The 22,698-nt window shown below is 34.8% G+C and overlaps 1 protein-coding gene across 6 annotated transcripts; it reads left to right on the top strand.

The window, feature by feature from the left end:
• Window positions 1–3,923: 3,923 nt before the first annotated feature.
• On the top strand, window positions 3,924–11,854 carry LOC106068094 (zinc finger protein OZF-like). 6 transcript variants are annotated; one of them, XM_013227396.2, is made up of 5 exons: window positions 3,934–3,991; window positions 6,027–6,161; window positions 6,476–6,748; window positions 7,037–7,201; window positions 8,221–11,854. In XM_013227396.2, the coding sequence occupies exons 3-5, from the start codon at window positions 6,617–6,619 to the stop codon at window positions 9,115–9,117; spliced, it is 1,194 nt and encodes a 397-aa protein (XP_013082850.2). In that variant the 5' UTR covers window positions 3,934–3,991; window positions 6,027–6,161; window positions 6,476–6,616; the 3' UTR covers window positions 9,118–11,854. The 6 variants fall into 6 exon arrangements, with proteins under 6 accessions (XP_055894872.1, XP_013082850.2, XP_055894871.1 ...); XM_056038896.1 differs by lacking the exon at window positions 3,934–3,991 and adding an exon at window positions 4,003–4,274; XM_056038897.1 differs by lacking the exon at window positions 6,027–6,161 and having other exon boundaries at window positions 3,924–3,991.
• The last annotated feature ends 10,844 nt before the right edge of the window (window positions 11,855–22,698 follow it).

The raw sequence follows: 22,698 nt of genomic DNA, 5'->3' as shown, positions 1-22,698 counted from the left end.
GTCATATCTCTGTCAGAGGAAAAAGTGGGGCGCATAGCTTGAATGAGAGTCATATCTCTGTCAGAGGAAAAAGTGGGGCGCATAGCTTGAATGAGTCTCATCTCTGTCAGAGGAAATAGTGGCGCATAGCTTGAATGAGAGTCTCATCTCTGTCAGAGGTACTGGTGGCGCATAGCTTGAATGAGAGTCTCATCTCTGTCAGAGGAACTAGTGGCGCATAGCTTGAATGAGAGTCTCATCTCTGTCAGAGGAAATAGTGGGGCGCATAGCTTGAATGAGAGTCTCATCTCTGTCAGAGGAACTAGTCGGGTGCATAGCTTGAATGAAAGTCTCATCTCTGTCAGAGGAACTAGTGGCGCATAGCTTGAATGAGAGTCTCATCTCTGTCAGAGGAACTAGTGGCGCATAGCTTGAATGAGAGTCATATCTCTGTCAGAGGAAAAAGTGGGGCGCATAGCTTGAATGAGAGTCATATCTCTGTCAGAGGAAAAAGTGGGGCGCATAGCTTGAATGAGTCTCATCTCTGTCAGAGGAAATAGTGGTGCATAGCTTGAACGAGAGTCATATCTCTGTCAGAGGAAATAGTGGTGCATAGCTTGAACGAGAGTCATATCTCTGAGCGCTGACGGGCACATGTATTTACAATAGTGATACTCGACCTGTAGGGATACTGAAAGGCACTACGCCGAATATACTGTTTCTTGATAGGGCATTATGCAAATTGTAGCCTAGACATTCTTCTGGTTACTTGAGGTTTTCATTAACGGTATTAACGAAAATTGGTAATAAAAAAAAGCACTCTACTACCTTTGCTGGCTACCCACCTTGTAGAAGTAATGCTCTGAGTTTAAGATGCATGCTACTAGCCCAAATAGATCATTAGATACATTTCATGAAGTCACCCCTTAAGAAAAATCCAAGAGCTTATGATCTTAACGTTGCATGCAGAATCTGTGACATCGCAAATTGTACAGTCACCTTCTGTTCTTTTGGGGAGGGGGAGAACAGCTTTGTTGGCGATATCGTTTCGATCCCAGCTTACAATGCTTTATTCCTAGAGGCAGTTTTTATACAACGAACTGTCCATACCTTTAGATTGTGTGGAAACAAACTCATAATCGGTCCCTGACAGGCAGGCATAAAAGCAGTTTTCAATATTTTCAGCCAATATAAACAGCAAAATATCAACAACCACAACTTATCTCCGCCAATATTAAAATGTTCCCAATATAATATATTGTTAGGCGACTAACGACATGATACCACAGGATACAGAGATTTATTAATGTTAATATTATTAGCCTACATTAACAATATTCATATGTATTCTATGAACCTATTGTTATAAAGAGATCGTTCATTGTAAACCTGGCCTAACTGATGACATTGAATGATTATCTAATTTTGGTTTTCTAAAAAGCCAATCTCTCATTCCATGCTTCAAGAAAGAAACATTTCCTCTTGGTTAAATGTCTAAACTGGTTTCTTGCACACATTGCACTCCACATGTAGGCCTATAATAAGCTATAGACCCATTTTGTCGGTTCATCCACTTCTGTAAACACTTATCTTGTTGCTTTTGAGTTTTCTTTTTAATTCTTCACATAATGACGCGGCTAGAGATAGTGCCTAAATGATACAAAGAAAAATTCCACCTTTTTTTGGAGGACAAAGATGTCACAGTGGACTAGACACGGCGTCTATAAATAGCTATGTATGACAAATACACTCTACTTGTCATAGTGTTTCATCCCCTCCCTTATTTAGTGCACAGAAGTAGCAACACACATACTATTTCATCTTGATGCTCTATCATTTCAAAGAAGAGATTTGATAAAGTCTGATTTCCATCTGTCTAATCTCTATTTGGAGACATCACAAGGTTATTAACGGAGATGCCATTGCAACATTTCCCGAATCTTCCCTCCCAAGCCACAGTCCTATCCTTACTTTCTAATAACTTTGTTAGGGATAGGGATTCTTTTAAGTTTGTTTGTTATGTCAGGCTACATTTGTAAGCTCTCTATATCTAATTAACTCTGTGCATTGAGCAGTCAATTAAAATTAACCAATTAGTTAATTGACTATTGCTAATAATTTTTTTTTTCGAAATAAGTGAAAGAAATTATACTTGACTAATGTAGTGATATAAATAGTTTATTTATTGTTATTAAAAAAAACGATGATTAAATTACATTACTGATCATGGCGCAAGCTTATTTAAAGCCCAGTGGCGTAGCATCCATGGCTCGAAGGGGTTCAATGAATCCGGGCCCACGACCATATAAGGGCCCACACCCGATGGTGAAACAACCATGGGGCTAGGAAAACATAAGCTCTACCTTATGCCTCCATAAAATGCTTAGTATTTACATACAATATCTGGACTTATATGGGGCCCCATGTCTTAAATCTTAAGGCGCTTAGGGGTTTCATATCGCCTGGTACCATGACTCAGGACCAAATGTGGCCTGCACTACACTGCTATTTTGTAACAAATGGTTAAACATTTAAAAAGTTTCCTTAAATATCATGAACGTCATATCAAACTTTATATTAACTTCAAAACATTAACCCGTGTTTTCACCTAGAGTCAGTGTAAGGAACTGCTTACATCAGGTTCATTGCTGCTTAGCGTAACTGTATTGGGGAGGATGTTTATATCAAAGCGATAATTACATTTATCGTGGAATATGGCTGCTTTGTCGTCTGGTATGTGCACTGGAAAGTCGTTCGGATGGTCTCAATGGTCTCGGGTTTATACCATGACACAGCTTCAATGTTGTTTGTTTTCCAATCGTATCGTCAAAAAAAAAAAGTAATAGGCCTATTAATTACTTAACTTCATCAATAAGCTTCCCAAACATACAGACAACATCAAAGACTGAGAACGTTGGTGGATGTAAACAAAGAGCTTAGTGAAGAAGTTGACATTTACTGACGGAAAGTAATTCATCGTAATTCATTGCATAGTGAATGTTAGTTTTGACTTTAGAATGCAACAACCTTTCATTTAATGGTCATCGCGAAGAGTATCGCTTTGGTGACATGAGTAACAACGACAATGTCTAAGTAGTAGGCTACATACATTCTTAAGAAAACAAACAGATTCTAAACGAGATAATAGATCTGTTGGGTAATGCAATTTTAGCACAGCATCTAAAGGAGATTCCATCTGCGCCATTTTTCTCTATCAAGGTTGACAGCACTCAAAGAGAATTAAAAATGTATTAAATTAACATTATTTTCTGAAAATGTTTTGTGAACTCCGATGACGAACTACCCAAAGAAATTGCAATCAGAGAAACATTTGTAGGTTTTCATATTTGTGATAACCAGAAGTCTGCAGGATTGAATGAACAAATGCTCTTAAGTAATAAACTATCATCATCTTTCTTTAAATTACATACGATGACAAGACAATGATGACTTTTCAATATGAGCGAACTGTACAATAGCCTCAGTGGCGTAGCTAGGCAACAAAAGCAGTCACTTGCGCATTATATTCACTAGCTGTGTTAAACAGTAGTTGAACATGGTCGTCAATGAATCTGCCAGCTGTGTTCATGAACTCGCATTGGAATGTCTTTTAGTAAATGTACTGATACATACAAACTACTGGATTTCTTTGTCACACAAAGGGGGGAGGTGCCCATCAACATATTCTTGAGCCGGGCCCACGGGTACCTAGCTTCGCCACTTTTAAAGCCAATATATTTAAATGTGAATATTTTTTCCCCATTAATTTATCTTTTTTTCATGTTTGTATGTTATTACTATTATTACACAATTTATATTTAGTTTTTAGTTATTACATAAAGTACAAAAGCATGTTTGCATTATAAATGAATTTCACTATCTAGATCTAATAGATGAGGAAAAAAAAAGACAAAAACAAACTGAAAAAAGTTGGTAAGTAAATCAGGGGAGATAGTCTATGGTTGAGCCTTGAAAACAAAAAATGGCGTATTTCCAATAGCAATAAAATACGGTACAACATGAAAAAAAAACTTACAAATAAAATATAGATATATTTTAAAAACTATTAACCTGCGCTAAAATAAAATTGCGTATTTGTAACCTGAATTTTTCTGCATATCCTTCAAATAATATAGAACCCTGTGATTCTAAGACTGCTTTATTGATCCTTATTCCTTCAGTTTCCAGTTTAGTAAATAGGAAATTTCAAATTTGTTGTGATTACATTAATTACAACTACAAGTCACTAGTGAAGTCGAAGTTCAAAGTCAAGTTCACATTACAAGCGTAACAAGGTCTTACAAGGACTCTAGCTTTCTCATTAAACTCATTTATAAATAGATCTAGTTCTATTATTAAATAGTCAAATAAAGACAACACTGTCAACAGAAACATTTATCATTTGTCCTTAAATAGGCTTAAAGGCTTAAGTAAGCCTTAACATACACTATCATGACTATGATAATCATAATGATATACGCAACATCAAGAGTTCAATCCAGCGACTACACTCTACACACAGGTGACACATAGGCATCCTGGCTCTTGGTCCTTTTCATGTTTCCTGATCAACGAGTGGTAGAATTTAAGTCATTGATTAACATGCATGACTAGAGCACTAGACGCATGAGTATAAGATAAGATTTAAGATCTAATAGTCTGACTGAGTAATGTACGAACAAGTTTTTGTACCGCTCTGTTCTTGTCGTGATTGACAGTAGTCTTCCACTTTGTGTCGATTTGATGTTGTTTTGATGGAATGGGTGGCTGTTGCCTTCAAAGATTTTTCAGATTTTTGCTCAAAAAGTTCATTTAAATATGGTCGTGTTTTGCATGTGATTTTTGGTGCCCTTATAATGTTTTCTAGGCGGCACAACAGTTTAGATGAAGCGTTGCTTTGCCAACAAGTTATGCCGTGTGTTAGCAGATTTTGCATAGTTGCGCCTTAAAAATTATCTAGGATCTTCTTATTTAGTTTAAAGCTAATGAGTTTGTATTGGAAAAATAGCCACACTGGGTTGTTTTCTTTGTCAGAGTTCCAAAGTGGTCTTCCCATGAGACCTTGTTATCAATGATGACGCCTAGATATTTATATGACTTCACTTGTATTGATGTTGTCTTTATCTGCAGTTCGTATCTGGCCACTTACATTAATACCCATTTGAGTGAGGGCTTGAACTTAATATTTAAATAAAATTAATTTTTACATTAAAATTTAAGATTAGATAAAGATTTTGTTGATTATCTATTTTAGATTTTTTTTATTGATAGGAAAAATAAATTCATAGTAGTTAAACTTAAATTTTCTTTTAACTGTACATAATAGTATTTTGATAAGAACTAGACTTTATCTAATTTGTTTAAAATTGCTCTGTTAGAACCAAAATACCCCAAAACAACCTTTCTGACTTGAAAAAATCTGAACATGCAGTATATAATATATACTTTTATAAATTTTTTTTATATTATGCTTTAAAAAATTTCCTTGAACAGAACTCATGTTATGTTTCAAAACTTTTATTTCTATACTAGTACCTACTAAATAAATAATACAAGTTTGTAACCTAGTTCCTAAAAGGATGTGAATGAGGTCTTTTCTAAGCAAGATAAAACCTTATGGCGCTGTTATTTTTATTGTGCTTTGAATCTACAATATAAAATTTTTGGATGATAACATATATGAAAATAAAACTGTCCTAAAATTGTCACAGTAAATATAAAGGCCTCTTAAAAGTGTGAGTGTTTGTGCACAGTTGTTGTTAGTTTTTTTTTTGGGGGGGGGGGATAAGATGGTTTGTGAAGATGAGTTATAAAATAAATTCTAAATAAGGTGCCAATTTATCAAGATCTTTGACTGACTCAATGAAAATAAACATGTGAAGAGCTGACAAAATTGCAAATAGTGATGTTTCTTCTTTCAAACTTTTCTGCGGGATGGGGTGTTTCACTAGATAATATTGTGTATATATATATATATGTGTGGGGGGGGGGGGCATTATAAGACAGGGAAATGGAAGGTTACAACTTTTGTGCATCCTCCATAATAGGGGGTTGTAGGCACTTGTATTGAAGGTTGAAAGAAAACAAAAATAAAGGGACCAGACCAGTTTAATGATGGATTTAAAAGTATTCAAGGTGATATACTAAACACACATATACCAACCATTTCAAGAGTAGTGCAGGTACAGGTATAGTTATGTGCTTTTAGAATTCAACAACAGCTGTTTTATTAGAAGATACACTGTGTTATTCTAAATAATATATATGTATATGCCTTTTTAGATCCAGATCTATTGCTGACAAAATGAAAATAAATATGTAAAGTGTGGACTATAATGTTGCTAATAGGGATGTTTTTTCTTTTAAACTGTTTTTTTTAAAAGGGTGTTTCATGTGAAAAAAATAAACATATTATTAGCTAGTGCATGTGTATTTTTTTTTCTTACATACATACATTTTTAGATGTTAACTATTTCCTTTCATTTTCTTTTCACAGGAGCAATTAAATTGTAGTGGCTTAGTATTTAAGACCTTTATGTTTGTCTAGTGTCATAAAAATACTGGAAAATATCTATGTTTAATAACATTCAAAATTAAAATTCTGTTAATAAAGACTCTTAAATAATTGATATTAAATATGGATGACATGGAAAAAAACTTGAGTGAACGCAGGAATGTCATAAAAATTGAAAAGATAGATTGGTCAGATACTTCAGAAAACAGCTTTACTGGTCAAACTTATGAATTAACATTTGCAGAAGAGGCACAGGTAAGTTCAATTTTTACATATAGGGAGAAAAACTAAAGTAAACTATTTTTATTAAATATATTTTTAAAAATATAGAACTAAAAAAAAATATGTGCCCCATTTATAACACTTTTTTATTCTGTTGACTAATATGTCCGTATCAGAGAAGAACTTATGAATGAGATATATATATATATATACCTAATTTTTTTTTTTAATCACTCTTTCACTTAAAAATGTAATGCCCCTAATATCTTTAATGAATATCATTCAAGATTTTAAGGTAGAAAACACATTCTATTTCTAAAGGCATCTGAAGAACAAATTCATTCAACATCAATAATGGATGACATTGGACAAGACTTAACCAATGATCTCAAAAATGTTATAAAAATTGAGAAGACAGAATCATTAGATTCAGAGACACAAGATATGTCCTCCAGTGGTCATACTTTTGAAGAAGAAGAGACAAAGGTAAGACAGTTGTAATGTGATACTTAGAAATATTATTTTTTTTTTACATTGAAATGAGAACAATATAAGTACCCTATATAAATAAGTTGATTTTTTTTTCTTTACTTGAATAGTACCTATTTCTTTCATGTGACACATAACACATAAAATAGTAATAAACTACCATTCTGGGATATTTTTTTCATATTACAGTTGGATAAGAGCCACATATTTTGCTTTAGAGTATCAACATAGTCATGTGAACCACTGCACTCTTCCTTAATCTTTGGAATCAAATACTTTGCCATTATCATTATCAACAAATAATTATTTAGAACAAACGTAAAGCTCTGAAAGGTTGAGTCTAGTGTTGTATGTGTTCATGTATTTTAGAACATTAACTAATCATTGGGCGGCTAAGCGGTAAAGTGCTTGGCTTCCGAACTGGGGTCCTTGGTTCGAATCTTGGTGATAACTGGGATTTTTAATTTTGGGATCTTTGGGAGCCTCTGAGTCCACCCAGCTCTAATGGGTACCTGATATTAGTTGGGGAAAAGTAAAGGCCATTGGTCATTGTGATGGTCACATGACACCCTCGTTACCCATTGGCCACAAACACAGATGAACTTTACATCATCTACCCTATAGACCACAAGGTCTGAAAGGGGAACTACTACTTTTACACAGATATCTTGGTCCTTTTCATGTTTCTTGATCAATGATTAATTAATCATTAATATAGTCTGACAGAGTAAGGAACGAAGAGTTTTTGTCCCACTCGGTTCTAGACTTGATAGAAGTCACCCACTTCGCAATGACTTGATGTAGTTATGATGGAGCATGTGACTGTTGTTCTAGACTTGATAGAAGTCACCCACTTCGCGATGACTTGATGTAGTTATGATGGAGCATGTGACTGTTGTCTTCCAAGATTTTTTCTATTTTTCTGAGACATTTTTGTTCTTAAAATTCATACAACAAATGCAACTCTAGTATCAGATAAAATTATTAATATTTTGTTTATTTATTTTGTCTTGCAGAAAATAATGGTGAACCAGAATCAAGAAATGATTTTAAACCAAGATGTATATGCTACAAATACTCCCAACAAAGATGAAAATGATGTAAACTTAAAAGATGGAAACAATTTTTCTTACAGCAAAAGAACCCAAAATAAGAAAAAATCTCATATAGGTACACAAACATTGTCTACTTCATCAAAAGTAAAAAATAAGCGAGTGATTCGCTCAAGTAAAAAGTCACTACAGTGTAAAATTTGTCAGAAGGTGTTCTCACGACCCTTTAACTTAAAAAGTCATGAAAAAATACATTCTGGTCAAAAGCCATTTCAATGTAAAGTTTGTCACAAAGAATTCATTCAGTCCACTCACTTTAAAAATCATGAGCTAACACATTCAGATATAAAACCATTTAAATGTAAAATTTGTCAGAAAGAGTTTGCTTACTCTTCTAGCTTAAAATGGCATGAGAAAAGACATGATGGCATAAAATATGCATGTAAAATTTGTCACAGAGAATTCAATGACCCCTCTAATTTAATAACTCATAATAAAAAACATACTGGTAATATGCCATTTAAATGTAAAATTTGTCTTAAAGAGTTTTATCGGTCCCATCACTTAGAAAAACATGAGTTAATTCATTCTGGTATAAAGCCATTTAAATGTAAAATTTGTCAGAAAGAATTCACTGAGTCCTCTAACTTAAAACACCATGAGCTAATACATTCTGGTGAAAAGCCATTTAAATGTGAAATTTGTCAGAAAAAATTCAATCGTCTTGGTAACTTAAAATCCCATGAGCTATTACATACTGGTGAAAGGCCATTTAAATGTCAAATTTGTCAAGGTGATTTTACTCGGCTTGCCCATTTAAAACGACATGAAAAAATACATTCAGATAAAAACAACTATTAAGTGTGACATGTCCAAAACATTTGTTCATTTTTAGAATACCTTCTTTTCGCCATAAACCTTTTTAAATATCACGTTTCATTTTGACTTTGTTACAATATTAAGATGAAAAAAATATAAATGTTTTTATTTTGTAATACATAACCTAATGTTATATATCACAGGCATAGTTTATTAACATTCTGAAGTTTGAAGAAACTATATATATATATAGCTCCTCATTTGTGGTCGAGGATGATCACATCTCTCATATGTAGTCCAATCCTTGCTTTAAAAAGCTGGCCACATACAAAGCAAGGATAATTTGGGTCTAATGTAGATATGTCTTTTCTCAGCCTTTTGTTCTGCGTTCTTGCTGGCCTTACTCCTTGCTTTGTATCTTGAGACACAGAAACTTTTTTTCATGTTATTAAGAGCATTTTTCCAGCCTTGAATCTCCATCTCACACTCCTTGTAAGCGCTCAAATGGTATCGTTATAACTCTAAATAATATACTCTCTGGAAAAAGATATTTAACTTTTTATTGAGAACAGGCATTCCTTAATTTTAAAACTTCTATTATATGTATCTCATGACCATGCAGTTATATATCAGAAAAACTTAACAAAATCTTTAAGCTTTAATCATTTTCATATGATACATATATAAATTGAGGAAAATTTGTAAAATAAGAACTTTTATAATTTTTTTAGTGTTTTTATTTTTCTTTCTTTCCTATTTTCTTTTTAAATAAGTATGTTTTTATTATTTTCTAGTTTGTCAAATTACTGTTTAACACAAACTTCACCTTCATCTATCCCTCTGTTTGACCATTGGGGCACCACACAAGATCTTTGAACTATCTTTCTACATTACTCTCTGTCCTTTGCCTTGGATAGAATTTTATTCACCAACAAGCCTGGCATCGCTTTCTCTGTCTTCTTCTTCGTGGTACTCTTCCCTGAAGGAATGTTTTTGTGAGCCCTGAGGACCTTGTAATCTGGCCATAGTGTTTGAGTTTACATTTTTTGACAGTGCTTAGTAGGTCATCTTTGGGTCCAATAGCTGTATTAATTCTGATTCTAATCTCTTCATTTGTGATGCTGTCTTTGTAAGTGACACCTAGGATCTTTCTGTAGAATCTTAGTTCCATTTCTAAGATCCTCCTCTTGAGATCTGCAGTCATCGTCCAAGATTCGCATGCATATAAGAATGTGGCGTGACCAGGTAGCACATCATTCTGATTTAGTGTCAAGGGCAATGCCTTTGTCTGTCCAGATTGTTTTGAGTTTTGCAAGTGCTGCTGTAGACAGCAATTCTGGCCAGTAGTTCAGGTTTGGTTCCCTGAGACAATGGCTCCAAGGTATTTAAAGCTACTGACACTTGTCAGCTTTTTGCCACCAATGCTGATGTGCCTTTTATAGCCCTGTCTTCTATTGGTCATAATGTGTTTTTTCAGCCTTGATTTGCATTCCATATTCTGCATAAGTCTTGTCTATGTGCGTCACCAAGTCAGCTAATTCTTTTTCTGTCCCTAATAGTTCTATAACAAGTATTTGACCACAAAATTTATTGAAAAAGAACAGTTAGAAGATTCACTTATTTCTATGAAAAGTTTAGAAAATCAAATTCAATGTTTTCATAAAATATTTTGATGTTTTTGTAACAAAAATGAGAAAGCATAGTAGTTTGTAATAAGTTACTAGTTAAAATGAATGGCTTGCCACTTTTTTTTTAAAGAAAGTGTTTAAGAAATTACATTTAATGTTGGACATTTTTTTTAAAAAAACATTATTGAAAATATAAATTTTATAAGCATATTGAAAATAATATTTTTACTTGTTTTACATTACAAGTTCTCATAGACATGATATATAGTAATCATTAAAACAATCTGTTTTGTCAATTTGTATTTCAGTTTTATAAATAATAAAGCCCTTTTTTTTAGTTACCCAAAATCTGACTTTTAGAGACAACAAGGTTGCTAAGTATGACCACTGTATTTTAGAAATCACTTTGGAGAAATAGTTTGAAGTATTAAAGATGGTTTATGCATTTAATACATTTTACTATCTTGCAGCATATCAGTAACAATGATGGTAACATGTTATATTTATTTCAATATTGAATAAAATGCTAAATATTTTTTTTTTTTTTTTTTGTGAAATTGCAAAACGTGTTTTTTTATTACTTATTAGGATAAATGTAACACAAACAAAAATGTATATGCCATTATATGTAAACAAATTTTATAACTTGTACCTTGGTAACCCTGTCAGTTCTGTAAATTTGGAAAGAAATGGTTTAATAAATTGTTGTAAAATTATTATTATTTTTTTTTTTGAAATGTTACTTTTTCTTGAATTATGTACTTTTTTTTAATTAGTTAGCAACTCATAACAACAACAATGGGGACATGTGCTGCAACTGTATACAATTGTAGCGAACATTTTTAGTAATATTTGAATAGATTTGTTCTTCATTTTAAAAGTACTTATTCAGAGTTGCCAACAAGTACGCATCGCGTATTTTGTACGCAAATGGACACGAAAATACAAATTTTCCCTATCTACGGAAAAAAAAAGTTGTTATTGCTAATTCTATATAGATCAGTGCATCAATGCATGGAAATGGACTATTCTTAATCTACCACTAGATAGATCTCTTAGTACCGGTATCCCTTTTTTTTTACGATTTAAATGTTTACTAGATTGTAACTAGATCTAGATCTTACTGATCTAAATAAAGCGGAGTTCCTTTCGATGTGTTGATTTATAAGAAGTCTTCCAACTGATTGGGAATTAATTGATTGAGTAATTCTTATTTATGTAGACTGGATCCAGAACCAGTGGCTTAGCAAGGTACCCGTGGGCCCCGGTTCATGAATATCCTGGTGGGCCCCCCTCCCCTAATAAGACAAATGTGGATGACAAAAAAAAAAGAGTAATTTGAATGTATCGATACACTTACCAATGCAAATAGAGCTTTTGATATATAAGTAATAGTGCCATTGCGTTTGAGTTCGTTAGGGCTCCATACAGGTAATATTGTCTTCAAAGTCAATGTTTGTACAACTTCTTATCAGAATTAAATGACTCAATGTTTCAAATGGACAGACAAATGTTTTATGAGTTCTATCTCCCACTATACGAATTTACATTAAGAGAATACTTCTAGGTGTAAAACTATTAAACATTGATTAAACTATTATTTCGATGTCCATTATTTAACAGTAAATGGATGTAACATTTAATTACTGAAGTTTTTCTGACCTTTTCAGTAGCCAATCCAGAAACAAGTTCTTTTAATTCTACAGTAAACACAATGCGCTGATTTTGCCCGAAGGCCATGCTACGATCCACTCATATTGTAAGCACCATCATAGCTTTAGCCTCGCAGTTTAGTTAACGATGATTGGGGATTATTCATTACTTGGGATTATCAACTTTTGATAGGGGCCTATGTCTTTAGTGCTGTCACCAATGAAAGAGAAAAATGGCGTGGATTGGATTTCCTTTAGTGCCGGTATTTTTTGCCAGAACTACTTTGTCCAAAAGGTATTATCTCATGTAGAATCTGTTCGGCTTTGCTTTCTTGTCCAATTTCAATATTCATAGCATTACTTTAAATAAATCCTGGTTTGAGGTATGAGGTTATCAATATAGGCCTAAATGCGTTAACTTTCTTAGAACTATGCACCAAGTTTTAACTCAATACTAAGTATTATTCCGACCAGGGGCGTAACTAGGAATTTGGGGGCTCGGGGGGATTGACCTCTTTGGGGGCCCCTTGCATTTTGACATTCGACATATGACATGAGATAATGTACGCAAATATATATAAGCCCAAAATCAAATTGGTTCAGTATATCAGTAAACTTAACAAAAAAATCAGTAAGACTCTTTTAATGAATAATACCGTTGTTTATAAGCTAAATAATGCACAAGTGACAAATCTCAATTCATATCGCTTAACGTCGTGCATCCTTTGCAGCAAAGACATCTATAACATCATTTACATCGATCCTTTCTAGTATTTGTGACTTCACTGACATTAAAGCCATGATAAGCCTTTCTTGTGTCATTGTGCTCCTGAAATGGTTTTTGATGAACTTGAGCTTTGAGAACGATCTCTCACATGACGTAATGGAAGTGGCCTGAGTTAGCGGTATTCGAGCCATGAATGCTACGCCACTGGCAGTGGCATAGCAAGGTACCCTTGGGCCCGGGTTCAAGAATATGTTGGTGGGCCCCCCCTCCCCCCGGCCAATACAACACATAGTTTGTGTGACAAAGAAATCCAGTAGTTGGTATGTATCAGTACATTGACTAAAAGACATTCTAATGCACGTTCAACAACAGCTGACAGAATCATTGAAGACCATGTTTAAGTATGTTTAGCAAAGTAAACCTAATGTGCAAGGGGCTGCTTTTGCTGCAACAATAAATGAAGGCTATTCAGTGGCGTAGCTAGGGTGGAGGGTGATGGTGGCCCGAAATGAGTGTCCAAAATTTGTTTTCCATTAAATATTAAATATTACGCCTTTATATAATGTCAGGATGTCGAATGTCAAAATACAAGTGTCCCTAAAGAAGTCAAGCCTCTCGGGACCCCAAATCCCTAACTACGCCATTGGGGCTATTGTACTGTTCGCTCATATTGAAAAACCATCCTTGCCTTGGCATCGTAAGTAATTTAAAGAAAGATGGTGATATTATATTACTTAAGAGTATTTGTTCAGTCAATCCTACAGACTTCTGGTTCTCACAAATATGAAATATTACAAATGATTTTCAGCAATTTCTTTGGGTTGTTCTACATCCGAGTTCACAAAACAATTTCAGAAAATAACGCAGATTTAATAAATTTTTAATTCTCTTTGAGTGCTGTCATGCATGATAGAGAAAAATGGCACAGATTTAGTTCTCATTCAACTAAAAAGTCAACATCTTTAATGTTTCCCAAAGTAACAAACAGAATATGATGTTTCTTTTTCTTGTTTAATACCTATTTTAAGTCTAAATCTAGAGTTCCGGTTATGGAAAAAAAAAAGATTCTTACTTTAAAAATAAAAGCAGAAAAAAAAGGTACTACTATCAACGGCTTAATTAACATAGATGGAAAAAAAAAAAGAAAGAAGGAAGTATGGGACCCAAACGTCACCACCAACGCACCGTCATGACATAGCAATAAACCTGATGAAATCAGTTCCTTACAATGGCTCCAACTGAAAAACAACGGGTCAATGTTTTGAAGTTACTATAAAGTTTGATGACGTTCAGGATATTTGAAGGAAACTTTTTAATTTTTTTAAACATTTTTTTTTTTTTTACAAAGTTGCTGTGTAGGGACGGCTACAATTGGTCATTAGTCATGGGACAAGGCGACATGAAACCCCTACGCGCCATGCATCGTCGTATTTACAGTTCAAAAGGCTTTAAGCTATTTGAGATATGGTGCCCCATAGAAGTCCAGATATTGTATGTAACTACTAAGTATTTCATGCAGGCCCTAAGCTAGAGCTTATGTGGCATAGAGGGGCCCTGGACCCATGGTTGTTTTACCATCGGGTGTGGGACCCTAAATGGTCGTGTGCCCGGGTTCATTGAACCCCTTTGCGCCATGGATGCTACGCCACTGATCTCCTGAGATTTCAAAGTTATACAGTTCTGAACAATATTCCGTCCATCTTTTTAACACATCTTTTTCCTCAGTTAAGCATCTATTGTTTTTATTAGCGGCCCCCGTAAGGGGAAAAAGCCGCTATTAGGTTTGTGCAAAATGTCCGTCTGTCCGTCTGTCCGTCTGTCACACTCAGATCTCGAAAACTAGAAGAGATATTAAAAATATTATTTCATCATTAAATCCGGCTTGAAAAGTTTAGATGCAACGGCTACTTTTGGTTTTCTAAAAGCAAACCGTTTAATTTATAAAATTAATTATGCAAGCGATTTTTTCATAAAAATACACCAATTCTAAAACAATTACGTAAATGTAAGGGAGGCAATGTTACAATATGCTAACAAAGATGGACAATTTTTGTGTATTTACTGTATCACTAAGTCAAATATATTTTTAAAATGTACAGGAAATGTTTACAACAAATACAAATAATAGTTAAAGACGTTTTTTCTGGTCAACTAGCTGCTAAAATTAAAAGAAAACATTTCTGTTTGTTTATAAAGGCTAATAATGCACTTTGTATGTAAATATCACGCACATTTTTTTAAATGGACTTTTTATGCAGCGCTTTTCGTGCAGTAGCGTAACGTCGCAACATGATCAGGTGCTAAACCAATTCCTTAAACTTTTTTTAAAAATCAGATTTTATTTATTTTTTGTTTAGTGCCCCCATCCGAATAAAAGAAGCTTATTTTTGTGCGTTTTGTCTGTTGGTCGGTCTGTCCGTCACGATTAGATTTAAAAAACTAGAACTCTAAAAGCTATTGAAAATCTGATTTACCCTTTAATGTTCCTCCCATAACATCTCAATAGTTTTAAGTATCTAAAATTGATTGTTCCGGATTTTTTTGTGCAAAACTAATCAACGCCAACAAATGTTTGTTTGCTCTTCTAACTTATATTACATTCAATTTCCATGCTTAAACGTTGCAAAAACACATTATCAATAATATGTTGTTCCGTTTTTTATGTAAATAGCATATTAATGCTAAATCATAATCTCTATACTGACTTATATTTCATTAAGTGTAAAAATGTTCCGGATATTGTTTTATAAAACATGAATTATGCCTAATGATTGTTTGAAATCGCATAAGGCTTTTAAAAAAAGTAATTTACTAGAATTGATTACTGAAAATTACTTTTTAGACATTTAATTTTCTTGTAAAACATAACATATAAGTTTTGTAATCGATAAAGAAAGTTCCGGATTTTGTTTCTTACAAATCGTCGCCAGAAATTTCCGAATTTATTTAAAAATCTACTAACGCCAAATAATTGTTTGAACTCCCTCTTCTAATTAATAAACAAATAATCTTCTCATTTACGAAATAATGTTTTTACGGATTTTTATGAAAAATATTTTAACTCACTACTCTCTTACAGTACATTTAACTTTCTACCTAAAACATTAAAAAATCTAATTATCGTTTCCGATTTTTAAGGAAAACAGAATCCAAACACCAAAGTAAGGTATGAAAATCTCTCCACGTGGCTGTAGTACATCTAATTTTTATACGAGACCATCCAAAAAATTTAATTAACGGTATTACATTTATCTGAAATTCTCTTTTTCTTTTACTATTTATACAAACATCCGGAACAATCTATTATATAAATTTTTCAATTGTGTTCATACCTAAAAATTATTGCGATGTTTTGAAACGTAAAATAAAGGTTAATCAATTTTTAATAACTTTTAGTTGTTTTTTTTATATCAAGATAACGGACAGACCGACTGACAGACAAAACGCAAAAACAATGTGGCTTTGATCCTTTTTAAATAATATCTATTAGAACTCAGTGCACCAATGTCTATGAACCCTCGTTAAATATCTCGTGTAAATAAAGACATTTTTTTTATGGTACCGGTACTAGCCTATTGTGAGGTAATGGAATTTTTTTTCTTTGACGTCATATGAATGGACTCTTTAAATGTAATGTTAAAAGAACGCACTCGGTGCACCAATGTCTATTAACCCTCGAAAAAATTGCTTGTATTAATGAAAACATATTTTAGTCTAACTAAGCCGTGTGACGTAGTGTTTTTTTTTTCCTTTGACGTCACATGGAATGAATTCTTTAAATGAAATGCTAAAAGAACGCACTCGGTGCACCAATGTCTATGAACACTCGAGAAATGGCTCGTGTTGATAAAGGTGATTTTTAGTCTAGCTAGGCCTTGTGACGTAGTGTTTTTTTTTCTTTGACGTCATATGAATGGACTCTTTAAATGTAATGTTAAAAGAACGCACTCGGTGCACCAATGTCTATTAACCCTCGAAAGAATTGCTTGTATTAATGAAAACATATTTTAGTCTAAATAAGCCGTGTGACGTAGTGTTTTTTTTCCTTTGACGTCACATGGAATGAATTCTTTAAATGAAATGCTAAAAGAACGCACTCGGTGCACCAATGTCTATGAACACTCGAGAAATGGCTCGTGTTGATAAAGGTGATTTTTAGTCTAGCTAGGCCTTGTGACGTAGTGTTTTTTTTTTCTTTGACGTCATATGAATGGACTCTTTAAATGTAATGTTAAAAGAACGCACTCGGTGCACCAATGTCTATTAACCCTCGAAAGAATTGCTTGTATTAATGAAAACATATTTTAGTCTAAATAAGCCGTGTGACGTAGTGTTTTTTTTTTCCTTTGACGTCACATAGGAATGAATTCTTTAAATGAAATGCTAAAAGAACGCACTCGGTGCACCAATGTCTATGAACACTCGAGAAATGGCTCGTGTTGATAAAGGTGATTTTTAGTCTAGCTAGGCCTTGTGACGTAGTGTTTTTTTTTTCCTTTGACGTCATATGGAATGAATTCTTTAAATGAAATGCTAAAAGAACGCACTCGGTGCACCAATGTCTATGAACATTCGATAAAAGGCTCGTAATGATGAAGGAGATTTTTATTCTAGCTAGGCCGTGTGACGTAGTGTTTTTTTCCTTTGACGTCATATGGAATGAATTCTTTAAATGAAATGCTTAAAGAACGCACTCGGTGCACCAAAGTCTATAAACACTCGATAAATGGCTCTTATAGATGAAGGCGCGATTTTTAGTCTAGCTAGGCCGTGTGACGTAGTGTTTTTTTTTTCCCTCTGACGTTATATGGAATTAATTCTTCAAATGAAATGAAAAAAGAACTCGGTATAGTAATGTTTATTAAGCCTCGTTATGTGACTCGCGTTTAAAAAAGGAATGATGTCTTGATTTAGATCTAATCTAGATTTTTTAAACTAGATCTAGATTTTTATTACAGTATATCTAGATCTGGATTTATATTCTAATTAAAATTATTTTAGAGTCTAGATCTAGAGTTTCTAGATCTAGTTTAGACTAAAATAGACTAGATTAAGATGTAGAATTTCAATTTCTAAACTTAAAGTGTAAAAAAAAAGTGTAGATTTTCATTTCCAAATGTTTTGATCAATATTGTAATGTTTTAATATACTAATAAACTAATCTACTATTTTTTTTATTAAATTTAAATTTAAATTTACGGCAAATGAATCTTTGAAACATTATTACTTTTGACCATCGGATGGCTGCCTGGTCGTGCGGTTTGCGCGCTGGACTGTCGTTCAGATTTATGGATGGCCCAGGGTTCAAACCCTGCCCGCTCCCATCCCCCGTCGTCCTGCGGGAGGTTTGGACTAGGAAGTAATTATCTTCAACTCTGAAGGAACATCCGAAACGTGTAAAACATTTTACATCAAAATTAAATCACCTCTTGAATATTATTTGCGAATATGCAGATCCGACAGGGATCCGACTTCGACGGGGGCCGCCTCTGAGTTTGTGTAACACAAACTCTCTTTGTAATCTTGTCTTGTATTGTGTTGGTTCTTCCATGCTTTGAGGTAGTGAGGTCTTTCACTAGTTGGTACGCTTTTTTACTGTCATTCCTGTTAAGTCCCTGTTCAATTTTTTGACACTTATTCTCTACCTACTTTTTCTTCGCTTCTTTCATTCCCTTTCTAATCCGTTTGTTAACGCTTTTGTATTCGTGGACAAATTTTGGGTCGGACAACTTTTTCCCTTTAAGCTCCCGTCGCTTGTCACAGAGTTGGAGTATATCCGCTGTTACCCAGGGTTTTTGGGTGGGCGAGCTTCCCTAATATTTCCAGGGCTGTGTCTGTGACTTCTGTGTTTACAATATTGACTTGTGTGTCGGTATCTGGTCATTGCAGTCCAAGATATTGAGGGCTGCAAAGCGTCTTCATACGTGTGCCTCAAATCTGGCAGCTACTTGAGGGTCTTTCAGCTTATTCAGGTCAAATTTTATCCTGGTAGGTCCTTGTTTTGTTACCTTTTTTTTAGGTGTAACTTGAGGGTCATTATAACAAGGTCATTGTCGCTTCCAATGTCAGCTCCAGGAAAACTTCTTGTTTTGGCCGTATGGATGCTTGCCTTAAAACGCTGTTGTACCATGATATAGTCGATCTGGTTGTGGTGTTCTCCGTTCGGACTGTGCCATGTGGTTGTACGCGATTTTTTGTGGCATCCTAGTGTGTTAGCCAGTAAGAGATTGTTGTATTTCGGAGAAATTCTAATAGTCGTTGACCTCGTTCATTGGTTGAGAGGTTACTGTATCTTCCACAAGTGCCTTTCCAGGTTTGGTAGGAGTCGCTTCCAATCTCCTTGGTAACCCGGGCGACGGCCGAGCCGGTATGGATTTATTTACGGTCATTATCTCATTTGGTGTAAAGAGGGCTTAGATACTTACATGGCGGCGCCCATCCCTCTCCATGCTTGACCACAGCCGAGTACCTCCAATTAAGTGGTTCGCCTTGGTCCTGAACATATGGCCGTTGTAGTCCATCCTGGGACTCTTCCGCCCTGGCCGGTGACCTTAATCTAGAAGGCCTTTCGCCCAGTAGTGCCATGTTATCACCACCCCCTCACATGGTTTAGTCCGCCAGCTGAAGCGGTTTTCCAGGGCATGGTGCGTGGAGCCACATGTGAGAGATTTAGGGGTTTGAAGGAGCAGCATGCCTAAGCATCAAAGGTACTACTTCTTTCCAGTAGGCCTACCCCCTATGTCCCTTTATTACATTCCGAATATTCATTCTTTCTGAAGACTTTTATTATATTCTAGTTCTTCCTGGAGAAAGTGGAAAGACTGTATAGACACCCCGCCCTTGCCGGTTAGCAGTGGCGTACGTAGCTAAGGGGGGGGGATGGAGCCTGCGATGGAGGGCCCTCAAATGGGTGTCCGAAATTTGTTTGTGAATACATTAATTAATATATTTGATTGACAAATAGTGTCAACGGGTGTCTTCTTTTTCAACATTAATGGATTAAATTTATAACAAAGACTAAACCTAGATCTAGGTCCATCAGTACGTTGACTTTGTTGACATTTTAAAAATATTTTTTCCCACAGAGATCAAAGTTGTTTTTTTAAAGTTAGTTTTACATTTTAAATTGCACATCTTTAATAGATTTGTTGGCGATTTATTTTCCTTTTAAAAGAGATCAATTATGTGCTTGCAGCAAGAACAAAGAATATTTCTCTCTGTGTTGCCACGAATAAAACTATGATATACAACCTGGCAGCTTTTCATTCTGCTGAGATAGATCCAACAATTGTCACCTTTTTGGAACTGTACATGAATTGTTCAACTTTTTTTCAAAATTAACCCCAGAGATGGGCCAAACTGAAAGAAGATAAAGCCGGGATTTAAAAAAAAAGAGTAATACAAGAGAAGAAGCTACGTCGGGAGTTTCCTTGCATCTCGACAAAATCATCATACTGTGGAAGAACCTTTTTGAATCAACAACTGAAAGAATGAACACTAGAAGCAGTGCGCAGAATCTGTTCTGTTGTCACAGATTGATATTAACATTAACATACAGTAGACATTTATCAATATTAATGATAATAATAACGGAGACTGATTATCAAAGTAGACATAGAAGACTCTCTTTTTGTTTCCGTCAAATCCTTTTGCTTTCGCACAAAACATAAACAACAAACAATGACGTAATATCATTAAATATTAGCACATCCTTCCTTTTGAAGTTATTATCATATCCTTCCTTTTAAAGTTCTTAAGACTGATATCTAGAGGGAACTTTAACAATTCGACCACTTCTGATTGTCTATAACTGTCTGTTTCGTTTGTTCCAACAGTTTGCTTTGTCTTCATCGGTATTATAGTACCCAGGGATGTCTTCATTGAAACTCTTGTTCAAAAAGCGTTGATTTCTTCTGTATGTTTTTCTATCGTTTGTCTTTATGATGTAAGATCTGAGTGATGAATGTTTTTTTATGATAACTGCATTCTGCCATGTTTGTCCTAGACAAACTCTCACTTTCTCTCCATCAGAGTAATCTTTAGGTAGTCTTGTTTTTGCATCGTATTTCACTTTGCTTTTCATCTGTCGTTCGTTGAGTAATGTCTCTGCATTTTCAGCTACCGATGGTTTCAATTGTTTGGGGTCAGTTGGAATGATTCCCTGAGTCTTCTACTCATCAGCAGTTGTGATGGTGAATACGGCAGTCCGCTTATCGGAGTATTTGTATACTCGAGAATAACGAGATATGGATCTTTCGCACTTTTGTGTGCTTTGAATCCTTTTGGTTTCGCACAAAACATAAACAACCAACAATGACGTAATATCATATAATATTAGCACAGAAGATTCTTCGTGCAGTGGAAAATTATGAATTTTTTGCCTATCTGGAATTCTGGTCAAAGCTCGCGCGCCCAAGTAATATAGTTTAGAAGAAACTACAAACGTTTGGACTGCACATATGGTAAGCGGCGGAAGAAATTAGTATTCGTTCATGCTTTCTGCAAAATGATGAGAACAATCCATCGAAAAAAACAAAAGAAGGTAGTGAATACTATGGATTCCCTGTAATCAAAACAACCAGAAAAAAGAAAAGACTTGATGGGAATTTAAGTTGAGTTCTTATGTAGGACTGTCAATAGAACTGCAATTCAAACGTGTTGCGACAGAAGTGCTGGACAGATTTCATATGGAGATGAAGGGCAGATTCCAAAGGCTGGAAAGAAAATGGATACCTTTGGGTTTCTTCTTGAACCAAGACACATGTTGGATGATGACACGCTTATGACAAACTGTGTTACTTTTCCTGTTTGTATGATGAAATAAATGGCAAATCGCTTTTTCAATGATGTCATTGATGCTCGAGCACTTTTCATCAACCAACCAGTAATACAATCACCAATAGACATAATATATTGCGGAAACAGGCTTCATATGGTAATTACGTGTGCTCAAACCTTGTAACCTCCTCCGAATACCGCTAAATCAGGCCATTTCCAGTGCGCGTCATGTGAGAGATCATTCTCAAAGCTCAAGTTCATCAAAAACTATCCCAGGAGCACAGTGACGCAATAAAAAGGCTTATGGCTTTAATGCAAGTGAAGTCACAATACTAGAAAGTATAATATCGATGTAGATGGTGTTAATTTCATGGGCGTAGCCAGGGGGGGGGGTTCTTGGGGTTCAACCCCCCCCCACCCCGAAATGAAATCCCCCCTTGGGGGGGGGGGAGTCGGAATTTAGTGATTGATTTTTTGCTTTGATTTTGTTTATTTTAGGTGAGATTTTAATACTAAACCATCACTTGCCCTAGCACAACCAAAAGGGTTTTGAGTTTAAAACCCCCTACCAGGGGGGTTCGAGTTTAAAAACCCCTACCAGGGGGGTTCGAGTTTAAAAACCCCTACCAGGGGGGTTCGAGTTTAAAACCCCTACCAGAGCGGTTCGAGTTTAAAAACCCTTACTAGGGGTTTTGAGTTTAAAACCCCCTACCAGGGGTTTTGAGTTTTAAACCCCCTACCTGGGGTTTTTGCAGTTAACTCCCCCTCTTCTATAAAACAAAACAAAAAAAATGCAAACGAAAATCCCCTAATTCCAAGAGCACAGTTAAGGAAGATT

The sequence above is a fragment of the Biomphalaria glabrata genome, chromosome 8, assembly GCF_947242115.1.
Source record: "Biomphalaria glabrata chromosome 8, xgBioGlab47.1, whole genome shotgun sequence".
NCBI classification, from domain to species: Eukaryota; Metazoa; Mollusca; class Gastropoda; family Planorbidae; genus Biomphalaria; species Biomphalaria glabrata.
Note: the sequence above shows the minus strand (reverse complement) of the source record. Positions and strands in the feature narration are given on the sequence as shown.